At 46.7% G+C, this 19,478-nt stretch overlaps 1 protein-coding gene across 14 annotated transcripts in view; it reads right to left on the bottom strand.

Annotated features, from left to right (window-relative positions):
- MBNL3 (muscleblind like splicing regulator 3) overlaps positions 1-19,478 on the bottom strand; it is a 99,015-nt gene that overhangs the window by 9,928 nt on the left and 69,609 nt on the right. For 11 of the 14 annotated variants that reach the window (XM_054839200.1, XM_054839209.1, XM_054839197.1 and 8 more), the window contains 6 exons: positions 16,022-16,222; positions 14,360-14,596; positions 6,468-6,618; positions 4,086-4,121; positions 1,957-2,051; positions 451-524 (listed from right to left, as the gene is read on the bottom strand). In XM_054839200.1, the coding sequence (XP_054695175.1) occupies positions 468-524; positions 1,957-2,051; positions 4,086-4,121; positions 6,468-6,618; positions 14,360-14,596; positions 16,022-16,222 (777 nt within the window). In that variant the 3' untranslated portion in view covers positions 451-467. The remainder of the gene's footprint in view (positions 1-450; positions 525-1,956; positions 2,052-4,085; positions 4,122-6,467; positions 6,619-14,359; positions 14,597-16,021; positions 16,223-19,478) is intronic. The other 3 variants (XM_054839204.1, XR_008578937.1, XM_054839205.1) reach the window with 3 other exon arrangements.

The raw sequence follows: 19,478 nt of genomic DNA, 5'->3' as shown, positions 1-19,478 counted from the left end.
GCAGCTGACGACCCAATCCTGCTTACCCCAGGAAAGGAAATATGCCACTAACAGCAAAAGTGAAGTTACACCTTTTCAGCTGACTCATTACCACAGCAGTCTTTGCCATCAATAGCACAAATCCCTGAGGCATCTGCAGGCAGCTGGGAGCCGTGCAGAGCAAGAGTAACCTGTAAACACAGCCATAAGACTCAGGGGGATGCAAGAAGGGAGGCTACAAACACGGTAAACCAGATTTTTTAAATGCAAGGAAACATTGCTTGTTCTAAGCCATAGGGCTGGTCCGTATCTGTGCTGCAGCTGCTGAGTTTCTGTTGAGTTGGCGGAGCCTGAAGCCACTGGGGTCCTACAGGCTCAGTCCCTCTGCCCGAGCCAGCCCCCCTTTTGGGGGACACGCTGCCCTTGTACAAAGCAATCCACCGTAAAGAGAAATACTGAAAAGGAACTTACTGTTCTATCGGGAACTTCTACATCTGTGAAACAAACATGCTGCTACTCAGTTCATCTACTGATAACTGGGATATCTACAGCAAAAAAAAACAAAGAACGCAACACATTAAAAACATTGTCTCGAGATTGGGCTGCTCATTCTGTCTTCAGTATCAGTGTCTTATAAACCAGGATCCATTCCCAACAGGTCTTTACTTTGCCATACATTAAGTACAACATAGCTGCATCACTACTGATGCCTCGTGGAGTACGTGGTGATTGTACCGGGATTTTAACTCCATAGACTACAAACAAGACAGAAATGCCCTGAAACTATCTGGCTGAAACAGGACTCTCATGGCCACAGAACAGTGCTGCAGAGGAGTTTCTGCTTTCTTCTCATGACTGATACGAGTACGAGTAAGACCTGCTCTACCTGAAAATAACAACATAGCACAGAAAAAGACTAGCAATCCCTACTGCGAGCAGCAAAACACTGCCTAGGACTTACGCAGGCAAACTTCTACTGAAAGCCTCATAACCTCACGCTAGCAAAAGACTTGAGGAAGCCCCCTGAGATATTACTGACATTTGGCATGGCTAACAGCCTCCTACAGAACAAAGTGACACCCCATTTTCTTTGCAAAAGCTCTAAACCTGAGAGCATGACAAATAAAAATGCTCAAAATAGTACTGGGGGTTGGGGGGGAAGTGTTTGAAATGTCTCTGGTCTAACTGGGAAAAGTTCTGGCACACCAAATTATCAGGAAGCATCACTAGGACACGTTGTGCATATACAGTTCAGGACTGGTGCGGAAGCAGCCATCACAACTGAATATCTTCAGAGGAAGGTTTTGGAGAGAATTATGGCTCGGCAGACATGCATGAAATCCTGTACACTTATGGCAGTGCTACAATGGCACGTACTGCACATCCAGAGTCATTTCTGTAGGGATGGGTGACGTTACTGGTGTAAATAAGCGTCAAACTTCATAGCCTCGCCCCCGATTTTTTGGGGTTTGGTTGGGTGTTTTTGTGGTTGTTATTTAGAGTCCAATCTTGCGGTGGGGGGACGCTGCTTTGTGTTTTCACTTCCACTTTCCAGCCAGGAGAGGACATGCCAAAATACCACGGGGAAGGATGCTCAGGGTGGTATTTCTGCTTGAGACTGAAAGCAGAAGTGCTGCAGGTTTTGTGCGACAGTATGGTCGGGAGTTTTACAGCCTGGTTTTTCAGGACCCGGGGGGGGGGGGGTGCTGCTTTTGGAGAAGCGCCTGCACCCCTGCCAATCGCCCATCCCTACGCTCCGGCCAGGCTCGCTGCCCATCCCGCACACGGCAGGACCGGCCGGTGCACCCTCACCGATCCCCGGGGACACACACGCGCGCACACACACGCAGCCTCTGCTCGCCCGAGCCTGCGTCGAGCCGAGCGGGTCGGGAAGGCGCTCGGCCCCGCGCAGGATCCGGCCCTCGCCCGGTCCTCGAGATCTGAACACGTGAAAGAAAGCCATTGAAAGGGCCAAACCTGATTGGCGGTAGCTGTTGCAGCGAAGGGGACGCTGGTGGCAGGAGTTGTTGCTGCAGACACAGTGGTGGGCGTAGCACCGTGCATCATGGGCACTTTCGGAAGGGAACCATGGAAGCGACATACGGGAGGGTGGAGCGTATATATATATTTTGTTTTTTTTTTTAAATGTAACCATGGCAACATGTGGTGGATTTGGGGGCGTGGCAGGAATCACAGCAACAAGCCATGTGACATCATCATGAAGGACACATCGGGGCGCAGCATGCAATCACAGTGCAAAGCAAGACAGCGTTGGGAAAAAAAATAAACAAGAGAGAAGGGGAAAAGCCAATTACAATTATAATTAAGGAAAAAACCAAAACATTCTCAACACTTAGTACATTTATAAGCAGAACAATGATGTATTAGACTCTGAGGGCCAGATTTCCAAAGGGGGGAGAGGGTGGGTGTGCTAGCAAAAGCCCACGTCAGCTCGCACCCGTGGGGAGTTAGACACAGCCAGTGCACGTTCCTTTGGGTGGGGACATTTTGGCAAGCGCACCCTCCCGCCCGCCTGGGAAAGCTTGTCCCCTTCCCTCCCCACCCCGTCCCCGCCAGCAACCAGAGGTACATGATGCACTTTGCAGTGGCCGCCGTGGACCTTTCACCGGGTTTTCTTGCCTCTATCTAGCGGGGACAATGTTTCGGCACAGGACAGAGCTGGAGGCACTGCAAACGAGCGGCTGGCAGCCCGAGCTCTCTCCATACAAATTCAGCGTGCTTCCTTTCCACCCTGCTTCTAAAAGATTTGGCAAAACTCCCCTCTTGCGAGGTGGTGGGGGATGGAGAGGGGAAGGGGCCAAGAGGAAAAAATACACGAATGCATCTGAACAGCTACAATTTGCAGAAAGAGCATCCGAAAGGACAACATGGCAGCAGGGAGCTTGGCGGCCTCCTGAAGCTGCGCGTCCCACAGAGCACGGTGCTGGAGGGAACGCTCTGGGGTGCACGTGGCCATCCCCCAAACCCAGGGTGGGTTTGCGGGACCGGGGAGCCTGCGGGAAGGCCCGGCTGTCCCCGCAAACATGCAGTGGGGAAGCAGCCAGCAGACACGGCCGGCCCCAGTGGTGAGCACGTGTGCTGGGCACGCTCCAGCCACGGGATGTTGGAGCATGTGGGTTGGGGTTTCCTACAGGCAGAGGTGTGTTTGAAGGGCTCAGCTCCCCGTCATGCAAGCAGTGTGTCCTCCCTGCAGTATAGGGATGGGGAGGTTTGAGAGCAGAGCGCTTAGCCATTCCTGCCAAACCTTTCAGACCTGCTCCCTGAAAGCCTCGCACCGTTCTCCAGGGCTCCTGCTCCTGTCTCTCTCCCTCTGACTGAAGCAGGCACATGCCTGGATGCTGGTAGTCTTGTATAACATTGGCTGGAGGATGAAAGCTCAGCTTTCACCCACCCTGCTGTGCCCAAAGACCTGCAGAGGTTCCCAGTAAGACCCAGACTCTGAGCCTGAACATTGTGGATCCCTGCAGCAGCAGTGAGCATGTACTCAGCCCTGCCGCCTCACTGTATCCCAGGTACAACAGCAGCGTTATCTCCCTACGTTTCCTTGTACCTGCACGGCTGACACTTCACTAAAGTGATGCATCTTCGGCCAGTCCACAGCTTAAGCCCTGCTTCTCTCGCTGTACAAGCAGCGCCCTGCTCTGGCAGAAGGGCTGACCCCAGATGTGTCCCTCCTTAGTGCCTTTATTAAACCAGTCTCCTAAAATGTCCTCAGAAGGAAAACCAAAAATCCAAACTCTAATCCACCTGCTGCCTGATACGAAAAAATAAACCAATAGGTTCCTCCCATTACCATTTCTTTTTGTTGGATGACTTAAATGGGTTGTAAAGACAATTAAGTGACAAATTTTTGTCTCTGCAGCGGAACTGAATAGGGGTGGGAACACATCACCTTGAATTCTCTTATTAGTCACATGAAACACTGCACTGCACAGAAATTAAAAGAGATACAACCATTTAAGCTTCAAAGAAGACAGCGGATAGACAGTCACACCACTCAGCCACCCAGGTTCTCACTGATGCATACTAACTTGCTGTCTCTTTCAGATTAGGAAAAGTTAAGAAGTTTGTGTAGAAAAACCTACCAACGCTTGCAGTGGGTGTCATGCACAGAACTGACCCTGCACACCATGCATTGAAGCGTGGAAAGATGAACAAAAGGGATATTTCATTAGTGAAGCTTCAGTGTTAGAAATCACTTTAACTAAAAAGCAGGTACTCTCTTTGCAGCATTCAGTATTTAAGCACATGCAAACAGATTCTGCATATAGGTACGTAAATAGTTTAAACTCAGTTTTAAGAGATCATAGCAAACCAAATTAATTCTTGAATTCTTGGGTAGTAGAGAATATATTTCTTCTCCCACCCTGGTATTAAATTATATGATCTATCCTAGAAATCACAGTTGTTTGGGTTTGGTTTTTGTGGGGGGTTTTTTTGGGGTTTTTTTTGGTTTTTTTTTTTTGGTATTGGCTATGTTGGTTTCTTTCTGATCATGTCAGCAGGAAACAAATTGCCCTTAGAAGAATGTCACACTCATGTTAAAACCAACTTTCCAAAAGCAATTTACTCCTGCAAGCAGGGACCGGGATTCAAAGTCTCTAGTTTAAGCTGAAAGAGGCAGTTTTCTTCTGGACTTGAAACAACTGTAATGATGATGCCATTTTCAATAGACACCCTGACTTTTCCCCTCATGGCAACCCATGATACTGATCTCTCAATAACTGAACAGGAGAAACTAAGAAAAGCAACAGCTCGCTTCCCCTCCCCACGGTGTGAGCAGCTACAGGCCACTTCTCTGCTTTGCCTTCCAGAGCACTGCGAAGGCTGAGACCAGCTCTGCAGTCTGATGCATAAGGGAAAATGGGGATGAGTAAAGCAAATTCATCAGAGATCCATCCTCTGACTGGAAATTTGCTGCTCTGCCTAGCATTAATGTCTCAGACGAGGGCAGGTGCCAGCAAATAGACCTGTTACACATCAGCCCTGCGCATAATTTCATTGCCACAAGACAGGGCACAACAGCGCAGTGAGAGTGTTGGGTAAAAGCTCATTTATGGTGCTCACATCAGAAATGCGCGTCCTTATGTCAACTTTGGCAACTGTGACCTCAAGGAAGAGGAGTGTGTAGCCAGCTCGGGGACTTGGCATTCTCAAAGTGTTTCCTGAAGAAGTATTTAGTTTGGCACCTAACAGAGTGTGGTAAGGCCAGCTCAGCCTCTCCCCTCCAAGAGCACTTTGCAGAGCCCACGGGGGAGGCTCCTACCCGAGTCCCTCCCTCCATCTCTCCACACAAGACTCCACTTCCATGGAAGAACATCTCGGCAGCTGCTGAGTTCTGAGTGTCGCCAAGTGCTCTCAGAGCAGGAAAAGCCACACGAGCACAGGGTTTAGGTCTCAGCTCTCTGGACCCGTGCTTACGCCCGAGACACATTCGGTCTCAGTGTAGGACTGTCTCTGAAGCTTTTCCCCTGACCCCAAGGAACGGCAAGGCTGAGGTGCAGGTTGACTGCGTGTTCACCTCGAGGGCCCAGCCCAGAGAAACACTTCCTATATTTTTGTAAATATCACCTGGCAAGTGATTACAGCATTAAACATTAAAAACATTGGGCATTTGTTTTCTTATGATGCTCTGCAATGATAATGATACTAAAAAAAGAGCTATCAACTCTGGAATATTCCTAGTTCAGCCACTTACAATACTTATTACTCTAAGCAGGTTTTGTTTTTCATTTGGCTGCAGTGAATAGAGGTTAATTGGCTAGTCAGCAGTCACATCTGCCACGTCAATATTTCAAGTCCTATATGAATTACTGAACTGCATCTTTCAATTTTACTCTGAGACCTTAAACGTACAATAAAAGCTGGGAGTTAAATTGCTTTTAAAAAGCTTAGGCTATCATACTGGTCAAAAGACAAAGCAAGAGGGAAATATATGCCTTTAAAGAGGATTATATAATTTGTATTTACTAAAGATGAACCGTTCCCTCTATAAACATCACGGCTGCTGGAACATGTAAGTCACTGAGACAGAAGCTCAGAAAGATACCTGCAGCTTCAAGTGAACAGGCATAGAGGTCCACAAGACATTTTAACATGAGTCCGTAAGAATGCTACGCAAGAGTCAAAGAATTAATTTGGGATTAACCAGTTGAACCATAAGGAGGAGAAACAGAAAGTATGAATTCAAGAAACATGCAGACATTTTTCTTAGATCAACCGCTTAAAAAAACCCAAAATGAAACAAAAAAGGCTAAGAAGGAATCTTTACAAGTGAAAAGCTCTGAATTGTAGTAGGTGAAGGAAAAAAAAGTCAAACAACAAATGTTAACTTTTCATCCATTTTTAACATGAAACTACACACTGATACTTTTTTGCTAAGGACTCTTTGAAATCTGCTCATTAGCTCAACGCCTAGGTCATAAAAGGGATAACTACGATGCTGGGGAACGTAAGGAGACACTTACCTGTAGGGATGAATGTAGGCTGTTGCAACTGCATGTTGGCTAGAGCCTGTTGGTAGTGGAAAACGCTTGGGTTAAAGACTGTGGTGGCACCATTGTTTTTTTCAAGTGCTGGCCTCTTTGGTAAAGGTTGAAGTGCACCAGGCGGCAGGGCCTGTGGATAAGGGAGTCATTAAAGACAAGTGGAATAAAAAAAGGGGCCCAGATGTAGATCAAGCATGCAATAAATAATAGGGGGGGTCTTGGCTGCAAATCACCTGCAACTGTGTCAACTTAGCGAGACAGGAAAGAGAAGAGCAGCTAAATCACAGTAGAAGTAGGAGGTGAAACCACAACTTCACTAGGTAAGCAGTTAGTAAATGCACCAGGAGAGGGGGCAGAGTTGAGGAGGGATGCTAAGGGAGCTTTTCAGCTGGACTGACTTGGGCACACAGGAAAAAAAAGCATGAGGAGAAGGAAGGAGAGAGGTGATGACCTGGACAGGATGCTACAAAGAGCAGTTCCAGGCAACAAGCATTTTTAAAAAAATACCAGCTAAGAGAAATACAGTAGATGACTATTTAAAAACAAGAAGATTAGCATAAGCAACAGATGCCGTGGAAAAATAAGGGATGCTTGCCTCTGCCTGTTTCAACACCTGCCTACATGTACATGCACACGTATGGAAGCGTGTGCACTTGTATGCAGCTGACCCATGTGTCTGGGTGGTAAAGCCGTAGCTGTTGCCAATTACACTCATAATGTTACATTCATAGTAAAATGCATTTCCGCTTGTTAGTAGAGAGGCTGAGCAACTTGGTCAAGAACAGGCCTGATTCTCCACTGCTCACACCAGCAGCACAGCTCACCACGAGCAGATGTGGACCTGCTCCCAATTTCTAGAAGGTGGCATCCAACAGTTAAACACTGCTCACTCGTTATTAACAGTGGAAAAAGGTATTGACAAATCTGGTGTTCGAACAAGATTTGGGTGGGCCTTGCTATCAGGCAAATCCCCTCTTTTTGTTCTATCACACCACCGAGCTTCTTCCAGCCTGTCAAACCTGTTTCATGATCAGACTTGGTAAAAAGCATTAACCCAACTCAGGAACTTTTCTCAGTGAGTTACTCATCATTCACCCAAGCATGTCTCAACAGCAAAGTAGTATGTCAGGTTCTTAGGAGACAGGAATGTTTCTAATGATTTACAGCTTTTCATTGTACCCAAGTAGAAACCACATTTTTTTTCTCCACATTGTGATAGAAAAGGGTCCTTTTTAATTATGCCCTGCAGTCCTTTTGCACGTAACACTCCCACTGACGTCAATGAGATTTACGCACGTGGAAGTCATGCAGAATCAGGTCATTTCTGCCTAGTTGTTAGTCTAGATCATGTAGCAAAGCAATGGCTGAAAAATAGGGTTATCACTCCTATTTTTTTTTTAATAGGTGACAGTGAAGGGTAAGGTAATGGAGGAGGTTTAGCTAATGAAGGGTTAAGGCTACGAACACACAGTACTTTGAAAAGGACACAAGTAAAGAGATTTTTAAAGAACACACCACAGAATATAAGTGAAAGCTTGCAACAGTTTGTCACCATCTAGAAACAGGTTTCACTTTAAATTTAATTTGCTATAGGAGACTGCTCATCTGAGAAATGTTAAGCAAGATACTTCCAGGCAAAACATTACTCCATCCCATCTCTATTCACATGGTGGCTTTTGGGTGGTTTTAATATTAAAAAAAAGAAAATTAGAAGAATAAATTGCATTTGCAAAACTGCCCCCAGACATGCACACATCCTCTGCTAGTGCTAGCAGGCATCCAGTGCCAGCATTAGGACTTAATCTTTCCAGATTTCTTCTGACTAGTACCAAAAGGCAGCAGTTGAACACAGGACAACATTCTCAGACACAGACACCAAAATCTTTTGCTTAAGATCCATATTTTAGGATGAGGTCTTTTAGGTAAAGATCTAAGAGTTTCCATTTCTAGGGGAGCTCTGTTTGATATCTATGTTAGATCTGACTGTAATCATATCTTGCCTATTTAATGATGGCTACATGAATGTTCCTCCAGGCACAGGACAGATTTGCAGCTTGCAGAGACTGGAGTAGCTCCACTTACATCAGAGGTGTTTTACGGATTTACAGTGACTGAAGAACTTGCCACTTAAAACTCATGCTCCTCACTGTGCCTAATTGCAAAACATTCTTTTTCACATGCTTCCAAAATTGGCCTCAGAAAAAAAAAAAAATATCACTAATTATAGCAAAAGCAATGGTGCCAGGCACAGAATGGACTTTTGACTCCTTGTTTCTTGGCCAAAGGCTGTCACCACCCCAAAAAGCCCATTATCCCATAATGGCAGTGCCAAAAGCAGAACAGCTGAAGGCTTTGAGACCTTGCCATGATGTCCTGGCTCTTTACACGTGGGACAACTCCTGAGCCCAGCATCTCAGTCAGAACCATACAAACACCAACAGGCCATAGGGATGTCAAGGCACAATGGACTACCCCATCATCTCTCTAACATCACCCTTCCTCCTACCCTGGTTACAGTCAGGGAGAGAAAGGAGTTATGGCAGTCCGTGAACAGCACCTTTGGGAAATGCCTCAACAGCAGCTGGCTGGAGAAACCCAAATAAATGTAACATTTCTAGTCTTCTAAAGAAACAAGCACATTGCAGCAGCTGCTGTGCAACCTGCAGACCAGCTCTGCCACATGAGCTCTGTGGGCATATGAGCCAGGAGCCCATCTTGGTCTGCTTCTGGTTTGACACAGTCTTCTGGGTCACCCCTCCCATCCCAGCAGCTGGGGGAGCATCCATACAGGAGCATGCCCTGAAGACATGCGCCTCCTGTTGCCAATCTGTCTAATTCCAGGTATCAAGGTGCAGAAGGGCCCAGGGGGACAGAAGGATTTGGCTTCACCACTTCTCCAGCCCTTGTGTTAAGAGCTCCAAGTCAGGAGCACACTCACTGAAATGTCTACCTACAAATGCCTGCAGAAGGGTCTAAAATTGCATGTGATCAAGTTGGGACAACACAGCTCTTGCGCAGGAATCTGGCAGGGACATTGGAGCAAACAAGTGTGTCTCGTTTGAAATGGGCCAGCATCTCTGTAATGGTATCAGGACCTGCAGGAACTATAACAGCTCATGGAGATACAACATTTCTGTCTTGCACCACGCCCTTGTTCTGAAGGAATCCCCCAACATGTGTCCTGCAGCACCTACAAAAGGCAACGGGTGACTCCTCACCACATTTTGACCTTAACAGCAAGTGCTTCCCCACTGCAGAACAGGACCTAGACTAAATCCTTGTAGGTGAGACTAAATCCTTATTTGGTGAGTCTACTTCATCCTGCTGCTTGTGATTTCCCTCTGGACAAGCTCTGACTATCACAGATGTAGCAGTAACCTTTGACAGTAATCTTTCTTTTTTGCCTGTGTGTTGGTGTGCGCACATGGGCATGCAACCTATGCAACACGATCTGACCATCTGACTGGTAAAAGGGTTAATTCAGGTCAGTATCCATATGATAGCCTGCACTGATCCCAATTCCCACTACGAAAATGCCAGACGGCCTCCCATTTTTGGGCAGGGAAAGCCACATTCCTGCTGGAACACAAGCATCTGAACAAAGAGGTTTGTGCCACTTCTCTGCATGGCATGGAAAGCAATCTTTCAGCATGACTGACAGATAAAAACGCAGTGCATGCCAAAGTCAAAATTTCCCACATGCTAGTTAACAACCCTCTCTTGTTATTTTTTGCAAAACAAGAACTGGATTAAATCTTTGCAACAAACAATTTAATTGCACCTCAAAGTTCCCCTCAGATCGCTATCTCCTAGGAGCACATCACACTTTCACCCCACTGCACTTTGCAAAGAAGAGCTGGGTCAGCATCTGTCTTGCTGCTTCAGTCCAAGGCACGACAAACACAAAATGATCTGAGAGAGGGCAGCAGTACCACTCATTGCCTGGCAAGCAGCAGAAGCAATCTGAGCAGTTTCCTCTGAAGATTACACATGCTCTTATTGCCCCTGTGAATCCTTCTCCAGTGCAGCCTTCCCAACAGGTTCAGAGGACGTGACATATCCCAACAACACGGTTGCAAACGTTCAGATGTTCCAGAGCAGGAAGACTATTCAAAGTAACTTATCTGATGGGGTTTTGTTCAGTAGGGGAGGTCAGGAGTGTAGGGGAGTTAAAGGGCTTTCCCATCCTCCACCGGACTGCGTCTCCTTGGAGAGGTAGCTCTTGGGAAGGGCAGAAAGGCACCGCGCAGGTCACTGCCTATGTGGGCTTTGGGGCTGCATCTGTGCCAGCCGTGAGCACTGGGGAGTGAGAGGCTGTCACAGTGTAATTCCACAGCTGCTGGCAGAAGCTGGTCCCTAGCAAGGTTTCCTACTGCTGCTAAAACTCTGATAAGAAAGCCTCTTGACTACTTAAACCCAAACCCAAATCTTCAGAGGGGAAGAGGAGCGGATCAGCCTCTGCTTCCCACCTCTGGGAATAAGAAGCAACACCAGCTTGAAATTGCAGGGCTCCTCTGCGTCCACTTGTCCCTTTCTCCCCTATAGCTGGGTGACAGGAGCTGGGGTTTTTTTAGGATTTATTGGATCCCTCATTATTTGGGGTGAATGGGAAGGAGTTGTCTTCTGTGGAGGCAGGACTGACAGCAGACTGGGAAGATGGCTTTTGCCTCGCTATGAGGGTCACAAAGACAGGAAAAACATATGTGAGACTCGGAAAAATAATCAAAGGTGGCTTATATGAAGATAGTTTGCAGACAGAAGCCTGGGTTGCAAAGCCTGAAGCAAAAGGCACCCAAGAGTGAGGTCCCTGTGCTGACGCTGTCCCACTGCGGTACAGGGGGACAAACCAGAGACAGAGCCAGCTGCAGTGGCACCATCTCCCCAGCGTACCGAACATGTCAAAGTCCTGCACTGCACCTGCTTTGTTTCCCAGCACAGATCTCAGAGTGCTACTTAGCTCTGTCCCTCCTAAATTTGGGCTGTGCCCATTGCACAGATCACCCTTCTGCAGGGCAGTACCAGTGTGATGCTGCCAGGCAAGGCTGCGCTGTTGGGCATACCACAAGAAGTTGCTGGATCTGTCCCACACCACCCAGTCCTCTGACATATCCAGCACAGCGCAGACCTAATGGGTTAAATTCTCACCAAAACACCACATCTCATGACTCTGAAGCTGCTGCCGTTTGGAAAAAACACTGCAAAACCCAGAGCTGCCACTCTCCAAGATTATTCACTGCCTCCAAGACACATTCAGGCTTCAGGAGGAAAAGCTCAGAGGGTTAATGGATGGTGTGTGGGGCGCAGGATTGGCATGTCTGAACGCACACTGCAACATTTCTAGCCGGGATGGGCAGTCTCCCCAGGCACTAACACAACAGACCAAGCGCGGAAGGCTTTCATGCAGACTAAGATGGTTACGTGCAAAGCAAGAAGGTGAAAGGTCCAAGTACCAGGTCAAAGGTTGCCTCGAGCGGTCGCTTCAGTGATCTGACAGCTGGCTGAGTCTTAATTAGCAGGCAGCGAGCACATGATGGCAATGGGCCGGGGAGGGGGGGTCAAGCACAGTAACAAAAACAGCAAGCAGAGGTGTGTCAAGAGAGAGCAACATTTTGGGGAGGTGAAGAGAAAAAAAAAATTAAAAAATGTATGCATTATACAACTTATATTAAAAAGATGAGGCATGCACAACGTGGGGTGGCTGAGTAATTACCTGGCCTAGTGGCTAGTCAGCTATTTTACCTCAGTAAGTTTTAAAAGTAAAGAAGTGTCATCACGGGACACGCGCTTTAGAGCGTCTTCGCTGCAGCTGCACAGCGGGTGAGGAGCACTGGGGATCAGCGCCTGCAGCTGGACGTGCGCTGGGCTTCAGCCCTCGTGCTGTAGCTACGGCCGTGCGGAGGTCAGCAGGAGTGCTTGTGGCAAGGGAAGGACCACCGGTAAAGAAGCGAGGTTCAAGCATGTGCTTGAGTGCCATCCTGAACTGGGGACTGAGCCTGATCCAGTTCATCTGACTTTGCTGCACAGACTTCAGCCAAGCAGGAGTTAGTAACGCTACTACTTGTGCATATCAAGTAACTGCAAGATGGGGTCCCTCAGAAATATCTCCTGAATTTAGATTTGAAGTAATTCCAAATCTATTTCAGAAGGCACACCCATTTGTCAGGCATTTGGTTTTTGATGCAAGAAAACTGGGCACCATTCTTCCCTTTATTAAAGTCTTATTCCTTAACAGGTACAGTAAATGCATCAAACCTTGAAAAGTCGATGAATAATGTAAGCTGTTTTGGTAGCAGGGGTGATGCAACAAGCCATCAATAAATATTTTAAAGGTTCTAGTTAACAGCATACAAGTAAGGTTAATTACATTTTTAAGAGAAGCCAGCAGCATGAATAAAACATGCATTGGCTTTGGTTAAGTAGCAGTGTCCTAGATAATTAGTGAAAAAGTAAAGATTCAATTGTAAAAAACACAAGAGTTTGATTTCAGAAGGTTATTTTTCTAACAGACCTGTGCTCTTATTTCAACAATAATAAAAATAGTAAGAAATCCAATAAATGAACTCTGCAGGACAAATAAATACTGTAGTATAAACTGGTTCTTCAAATTACATTCCAGGTAATACTGATGCTACAAGGAGGGTAGTTTTATGATTTCTAGAATCGTCCTGGTTTTGCATTATGTTTCACCATGAATGAAAAGCAACCTCTTTTACTGTATTTAAAAAAAAAGGTATTTAGAAAAAATTTAGTCTTTCTTCTAAATCAAAAGGGAGGCAAGAACCTTTTTAATATTAGTTATAAAAAAATAAATAAATCACAGAACAGATGAGGTTGGAAGGGACCTCTGGAGATCATCTAGACCAACACTCTGCTCAAAGCAGGGTCAACTACAGCAGCTTGCTCAGAACTACGTCCAGGCACGTTGTGAGCATCCCCAAGGATGGAGTTGCAGTGTTTGATCACCTTCATGGTAAAGACATTTTTTCTTATGTTGAAATGGAATTTCCTGAATTTCAGTTTGTGCCCGCTGCCTCTTGTCCTTTCACTGGGTATCACAGAGAAGAATCTGCCTCCATCTTCTTCACTTCCCCCATCAGGAATTTATACACACAGCTAAGATCCCCCGGGGCCTCTTCTTCCCTCCCCAGGCTAAACATCCTAGCTCTCTCATCTCTGGAATAAATTGGTGCCATTAAACCAAATTCAACAGAATGGCAAACATTTACTCCAGCTAGGAATTTCTTCTGGTAAGTCTTCCTTGACTCGTTTTTACAATTGCAGGTGTTAGAAGTCACAATTCAAATTAACATGCAGGTGGGACCATCTCTACCAGGTCTGAAGTATCAAACAGTACAGGAAATCACGCTTGGCTTGAGTCTTGTCATTTCACTAAGCCTTGGCAAAGGTATCAGGCACAAGTTTGCTGAGCTCAAACAACTGACATCTTGTCTGCTTTTAAGTCAGTGGGTATTTTGCTACTGACTTCAACAGGCCAGGATCTCCCTGCAAAGGATGTATTATGGGATGGGCAGTCTTTGCTTCCATTGTGTACTGAGGAAGCTAAATTGACACCTACAACTTAGCTAGGGAAGGTGTTGGATACAAGTGCTGCCGTACTTGTGTTCATGTCACATCAAAAAAATCACAGGGTTCACCACCATGTCCCTAACCAGCAAGGCGTACTGCGCCACTCAGGGCTTCAGGCTATGGTGAGCACGTAGGAAGGATGAAGAGATGGGATTCGTATTGCACATGCTCTCAGCTCTCTAGTCAGCCATTTACAAAGCACTCTACTTTTCCACAAACGACACGTATGACACAAATGAAATCTCTTAGCAATGGAAATACAGCCTGAGAAGAGTTCTACTTACCATTGCAGCTGCAGCTGTCTGGTTCACCTGGTGTTGAGCTGCCTTGATTTTGGCTTGCAGGTGTGCAGGGGGATGAAAGTACTTGCATTTCTCCCTAGAGCATCGACCTTTGATGTAATCCATGCAAACTGTAACAGTATTTTCATTTGTGTCTATCATTGCAATATCTATAGGGTGAGCATAGCGGCAATCATTCTCACCACGTGTGCAATTTCCACGCTGAAACTCTCGACAAACCTTAAAAGAAAGTCACATTGTTGAGCAGAACATCAAGTTACTCTTCATTTAGTATTTTCAACACAGAATATCAGTTCAGTTGGCCACATCAAACCATGTGTTTATTCTAAATCCATGCTCATCTTGTGTAGCACATACACCAACAGTCACAGGGGCAACCAGTGCTACTCGCAACTGGTTCAGGGTACAAAAAACCCCACAACACTACCAAGGCCCATTACCAAATGCAAGAGAAGTACAGAATTTGCGCAGAATGGAAAGTGACCCCAGGAAGTCAATGTCATTTTGGCAAAACTTTTGGAGCTCAGGATTCTTTCTCTGCCTCTAAAGCTTAAATCTTAAGAACTCTGCCAAACTGCGTCTCACCTAGATTATGCATTTGTTACAGAGCACGCTCTTGGGTAGGACATTTAATTCTAAATGTTGCATGCTGCTGTTATTTGCAACAAGTACCTTTTCTTAAATATGAGGAGCCTCTTTCACATAAATAGTCTCACTGCCCTCCGCAGTTAAACTCCGACCTGGGCATTTCATGACAGTGCATTTGATTACACCGCAACATGTTTTGTAAGGTGTTGCCAAAATCGCTAGCTTTATGAAGATCTTGCAGATCCTTCTAGGTTATGACCGCTGAAGCATCAAAGGCAGAGAAAAAGGTTTCACAAAATAGATCTGCAAGGTTTCCTTGTCTGAGGAACTGAGAGAAACTGTTGAGGACTATAGCTGGTGGTGAAGATCATGTACCAGTGCACTATCAGACTGAGCGTGGGGAAAGGTGAGATGTCAGCAAGGCAATACAAAGTACATAACACAAAACAACGTGTTTTGAAATTACACCCTTCTCCACTACCTTACTGTGTTATAATTTACACCTGCAGGGGCCTCTGAATTCAGGCCCTCAGCCCTTATCTACTGCAGAGCCTCTGCTTAGGGTTTGAAAGACATTTACAACTCCTCCAACACTAAGTCCCAACATGCCCAGGCAACTGGGGGGGAGGAGAAGTCTTTTCAATGCCCTGTACTCACCACTCTCAACAGTGTAATGCTTAAAGCTTTCCGTAAAAGCTAGATAAGCCCATCTCTAGACAAGGGAAGTGTCTGTTACTTCCAAAATGTCCCCACACAACTCAGTAAAATAGCAGACCATCTACTTGCATTTTTTTAAAGTGTGGCAGATCACACACAGAAAACAACAATCCTGCTCTAACACAGAGTGAGTGCTCCCAAATTTCCAGTGACTTCCAAGGATTTGGGATCAGGTCCCGCATGAGAGTCTGCTCAAGCAGAGAGCAGCAGCCCTGTGTTAGGAAAGCTGCAAGTTAAACTCTGCACTGTGCTGCATCAGGTCATTCTAGCACAGAGCCACAGCTGGACCACACGCCCTGTTCATTCCCATCAGCAGTATCATATCAGACATCCAAATACCTCCAGTTTATCCGTACGCATCAGTTTCTGCCCAGCAGAGCCTCCTGGTACTGTAACAGTAGGATTTCCAGAAACCAGGACAGGAGTATTTGGTAAAAGCTCTGCAGGAACCAAGCCCATCCCAGGAGAAACGTGACTCAGGTAGGGACTGAAAGCCATTGTGGGGCTTGTTGCAAGCGATGGAGTCACAGGAAATGTTGTCTGTGTACAGAAAGAGGAAAAACAAAATATTACTTTAAAAGTTCTGTCTTGGATTACCCATCAAAGCCTTGCATCACTTCAATCCTTTTAGACAATTTGATTAGCAACATCAAAATGCCGTGCTCTCCAATCTATTAATTTATCACCGTTTACTTGGGATCCATTCGCCCCTCCTGACTCACAGATTTGTGACTCATCCTGAACACAAGGCATCTTTATTTGTCAGATCAAAGCATATTGATGATCTTTATAGTTTAATGACACAATTAAGAATTTCATGCCAGCAATTAGGGCAGGCTCTAATTAAACAGACTTCTCATTCCCAAATAAATGTCTCAGCTTCTGTATGTCTACACTACAATGCTGTACAGAGACCCCAAGGTAAACTGCAGCTTCAGGACCTGGAAGCAAGTAACCCCATTAGCTACATGGTTGAATTCACCATCAGCCTGCACTGGGCTCCATATTACCACAGCTAGTGTGGCTCAGGTAGGCAAAAGGAATCATTTAGAGTCAGGTGAGGCATCTCTGCTACGGTACGCTCGGAGGTCTAGCATTGTGCACATCTGGGGTTTGTTTCAGACTATCAACAGCCTCCAGGCAAAAGCCATTTTGCAGGAGTATCTTGAGCTTACACTCCACATGAACAGCAGCAAGAGGACACCAAACTCACTAGTGTCACAATGTGCCAGACTTCATGGCTTTGGCAAGAGCAGGTCAGTCATGGTTGGAAGAGCCATGGACAGAGCATACCATATGGCTCAGGTGGGCCAGTACAAGGTCCAGGACCCCACTTGTGCTACAAGGAGCAATGTTCCCATGGGGAGACAGAACATCGGGCCATAAAGATCTTGACTGTTTCAGATCCCTAAATCATGTTAGGCAGGCCCTCCAAGTGCAGCAGAACTTCAGCGCCTGTGGCCAGAGCCACTTACCCAGCCTGAACTGCTCCAGCAGCACTGGTCTGGGTGGGAAAGGAGCTGCCATTCTGCCAGGCAGGCCAGACCGCACAAAGCTCCTAAGCAGGTGCTCACTTTAAAGTCTGTGAATAGCCCCTATGGCCAGGAAGTTTGTGAGACTTTAAAGCACTAGATCCAAGGTGTGTCTGGGACTGAAACCAATTCCAGCCCACCACAAAGATGACCTGCTCCTGTAGCAGGGGCTTGGGCAGCCCCCAGGGGAAGTAGCCTGCAACTTGCAACCAGTTTTATTTTTCCTTCTGTTACCTGCTCCACCCTGGGTTACAGTTAAAGTTGCTCACATTCACGGGTGTACGTGATGCTGTCCTCGGTAGCTACAGCCTCCACTTGGCAATAAATGCAAGCGTGCTTACAAAATAGCCTGGGGCGGTTTTTTGGCCACACACATCATCCCCTCCCTGTTTTTAGTACTTCTAGTCCTGTGGGCTTCTAAAAGAAACCACACGTGGACAGTGTGTTTCTCAACAGCATCTTCATCCCAGTACTTTTAGATACTAGGAAACACTTTGCTTGTTGCGATCTGGAAGAAGCTAGCCCATAGCAACACCAGCCAAGCTGTCCCAACCTATCTGCAACTTAATGATGCCCCCTTCCTAAGGTCAGAGTGACAGCAAGCAGCTCCTCAGTTGATGGGAAAGGGGATGACAGGTTGCTGCCAGCATACCTCCTGCTTTCTTCTCAATGAGACATGGCCTCCCGAATCAGCAGCTCTGGGTGCTTTAAGTGTAGCAGAACCAAATAATCCTCTCTCTGGGAGGGTTTTCCAATTTTCCTTCTTTTGAGCCTGAGTCAAACCCCGCTTCAGCTGAGGGGAGACTTTAGCCATTAAACCCAGAGATCCTCCAGTCCATGACCCTTTATTAAATAATTTTCTTCTCTCTTTCAACTCTCCGTGGCTCCCAGACATTTTACACCTTTTGCTGCTAGAACAGCTCTTTAAGGATCTTCAAATGCTGTGACTCCCTGAACACTTTAGTGAGAAGGCAGCATCCATTAGACTGCTTTCTTTTGTGCAAGCACCAGTAATTACAGTGGCATCTGCTGAACTTCTGTCACCATTCGCACTGTAAATGCTATTTTAAGGAGCTTCTCCAGCCTGGCCAGTCTGCACAGAGTTATGCTGGGGCCTGACATGTTGTCAGCACTTGTTTGAAGTGCTTGTAGTAGCCCACAACTTGCAGCATGTGTGACTTGCACAAATGTGTGGGCAAATGTACCCCATGTTTTTCCAGCACCTAATACAGCAGGAGCGCTGGGTACCCTGACAGAGCAGGTGTGGCACAGACATTACTCCAAATTTCAGTAGATCGTTTAAGGCAGGTTTCTCTGCCTGGGCTCGAACACAACCAGGAGCCAGGCCAAGGACCTAGCTGTTTCTGACACAGAGGGGAGATGTTCCTGTCACTGCTCAAGCGGAGGATGCCAGGGCATTTATGCAGCCAGGGAGGAAGGCTGGGGGCTTGCAACACCTCACACTGAATGAATTCACCAGAAACTGGTGGGAAGGCATGCAAAACATTCACAAGGAGATGATATACCACCCTCTTCACCAAAGCCACTACAAACTGGGAGGCAGTTCCTGCTCCCTGAAACACAGTCCCCAGCTCCAAGGCCATTACTCAAAAGCAGCCTCTCTCCTCACTGGGAGCAATCGGCAAGGGCTAATGGATCTGAACCCAAGCTGAAGTGAGCGGAGGGAAGACGTCCACGAGGAACAATTGCAGAGTACGATCTACTCGCGATCCTGGAGACCTGCAGAGGGGTGCATGAAGGAGCATGATGGGTTTTTAATTGCTGCCACTGGTTGTTCACCCATTTCAGTGACCTGGCATCTGCTACCGCATTCCCAAGGTTTCACAACTGCTTCTTCATCTAAACCGTGCGCCTGGTGCTGCTGACTGAAAGCGAGAGCTCTGCTCCACACCCTGCCTGTGGGCAGGGGACTGACACACGGCAGCCATGCAGGCATTTTCAGTGAGTGCACAGCCAGAGAAGGAGCAGACCTCACTCAACACATTAAACCCAGAAGTGCTAGGGTTTTAAGTCTGAAGAGTGCTAAGCGCACTGAAAACTGCTCCTTTGTAAGCTGGCATCAGGGAGCTCTGTATTTATTGTGGCTGATGAGGGGAAAAGATGGGCTGCGCTCATTGCCAGCCCCGACTGCCTGTCTTGGATTGGGAAATCCAGTCTGGCTCATGCATCAGTACTAGTAATAAAGATGCTGCCAGCCAAATCTCTCCTCTCTTTACGTCTGTGCAGGTCCCCCGTGCCAGGCC

This window comes from Grus americana, chromosome 12 (assembly GCF_028858705.1).
Source record: "Grus americana isolate bGruAme1 chromosome 12, bGruAme1.mat, whole genome shotgun sequence".
NCBI classification, from domain to species: domain Eukaryota; kingdom Metazoa; phylum Chordata; class Aves; order Gruiformes; family Gruidae; genus Grus; species Grus americana.
The sequence above is the reverse complement of the archived record's forward strand: the minus strand, read 5'-3'. Positions and strand labels throughout refer to the sequence as shown.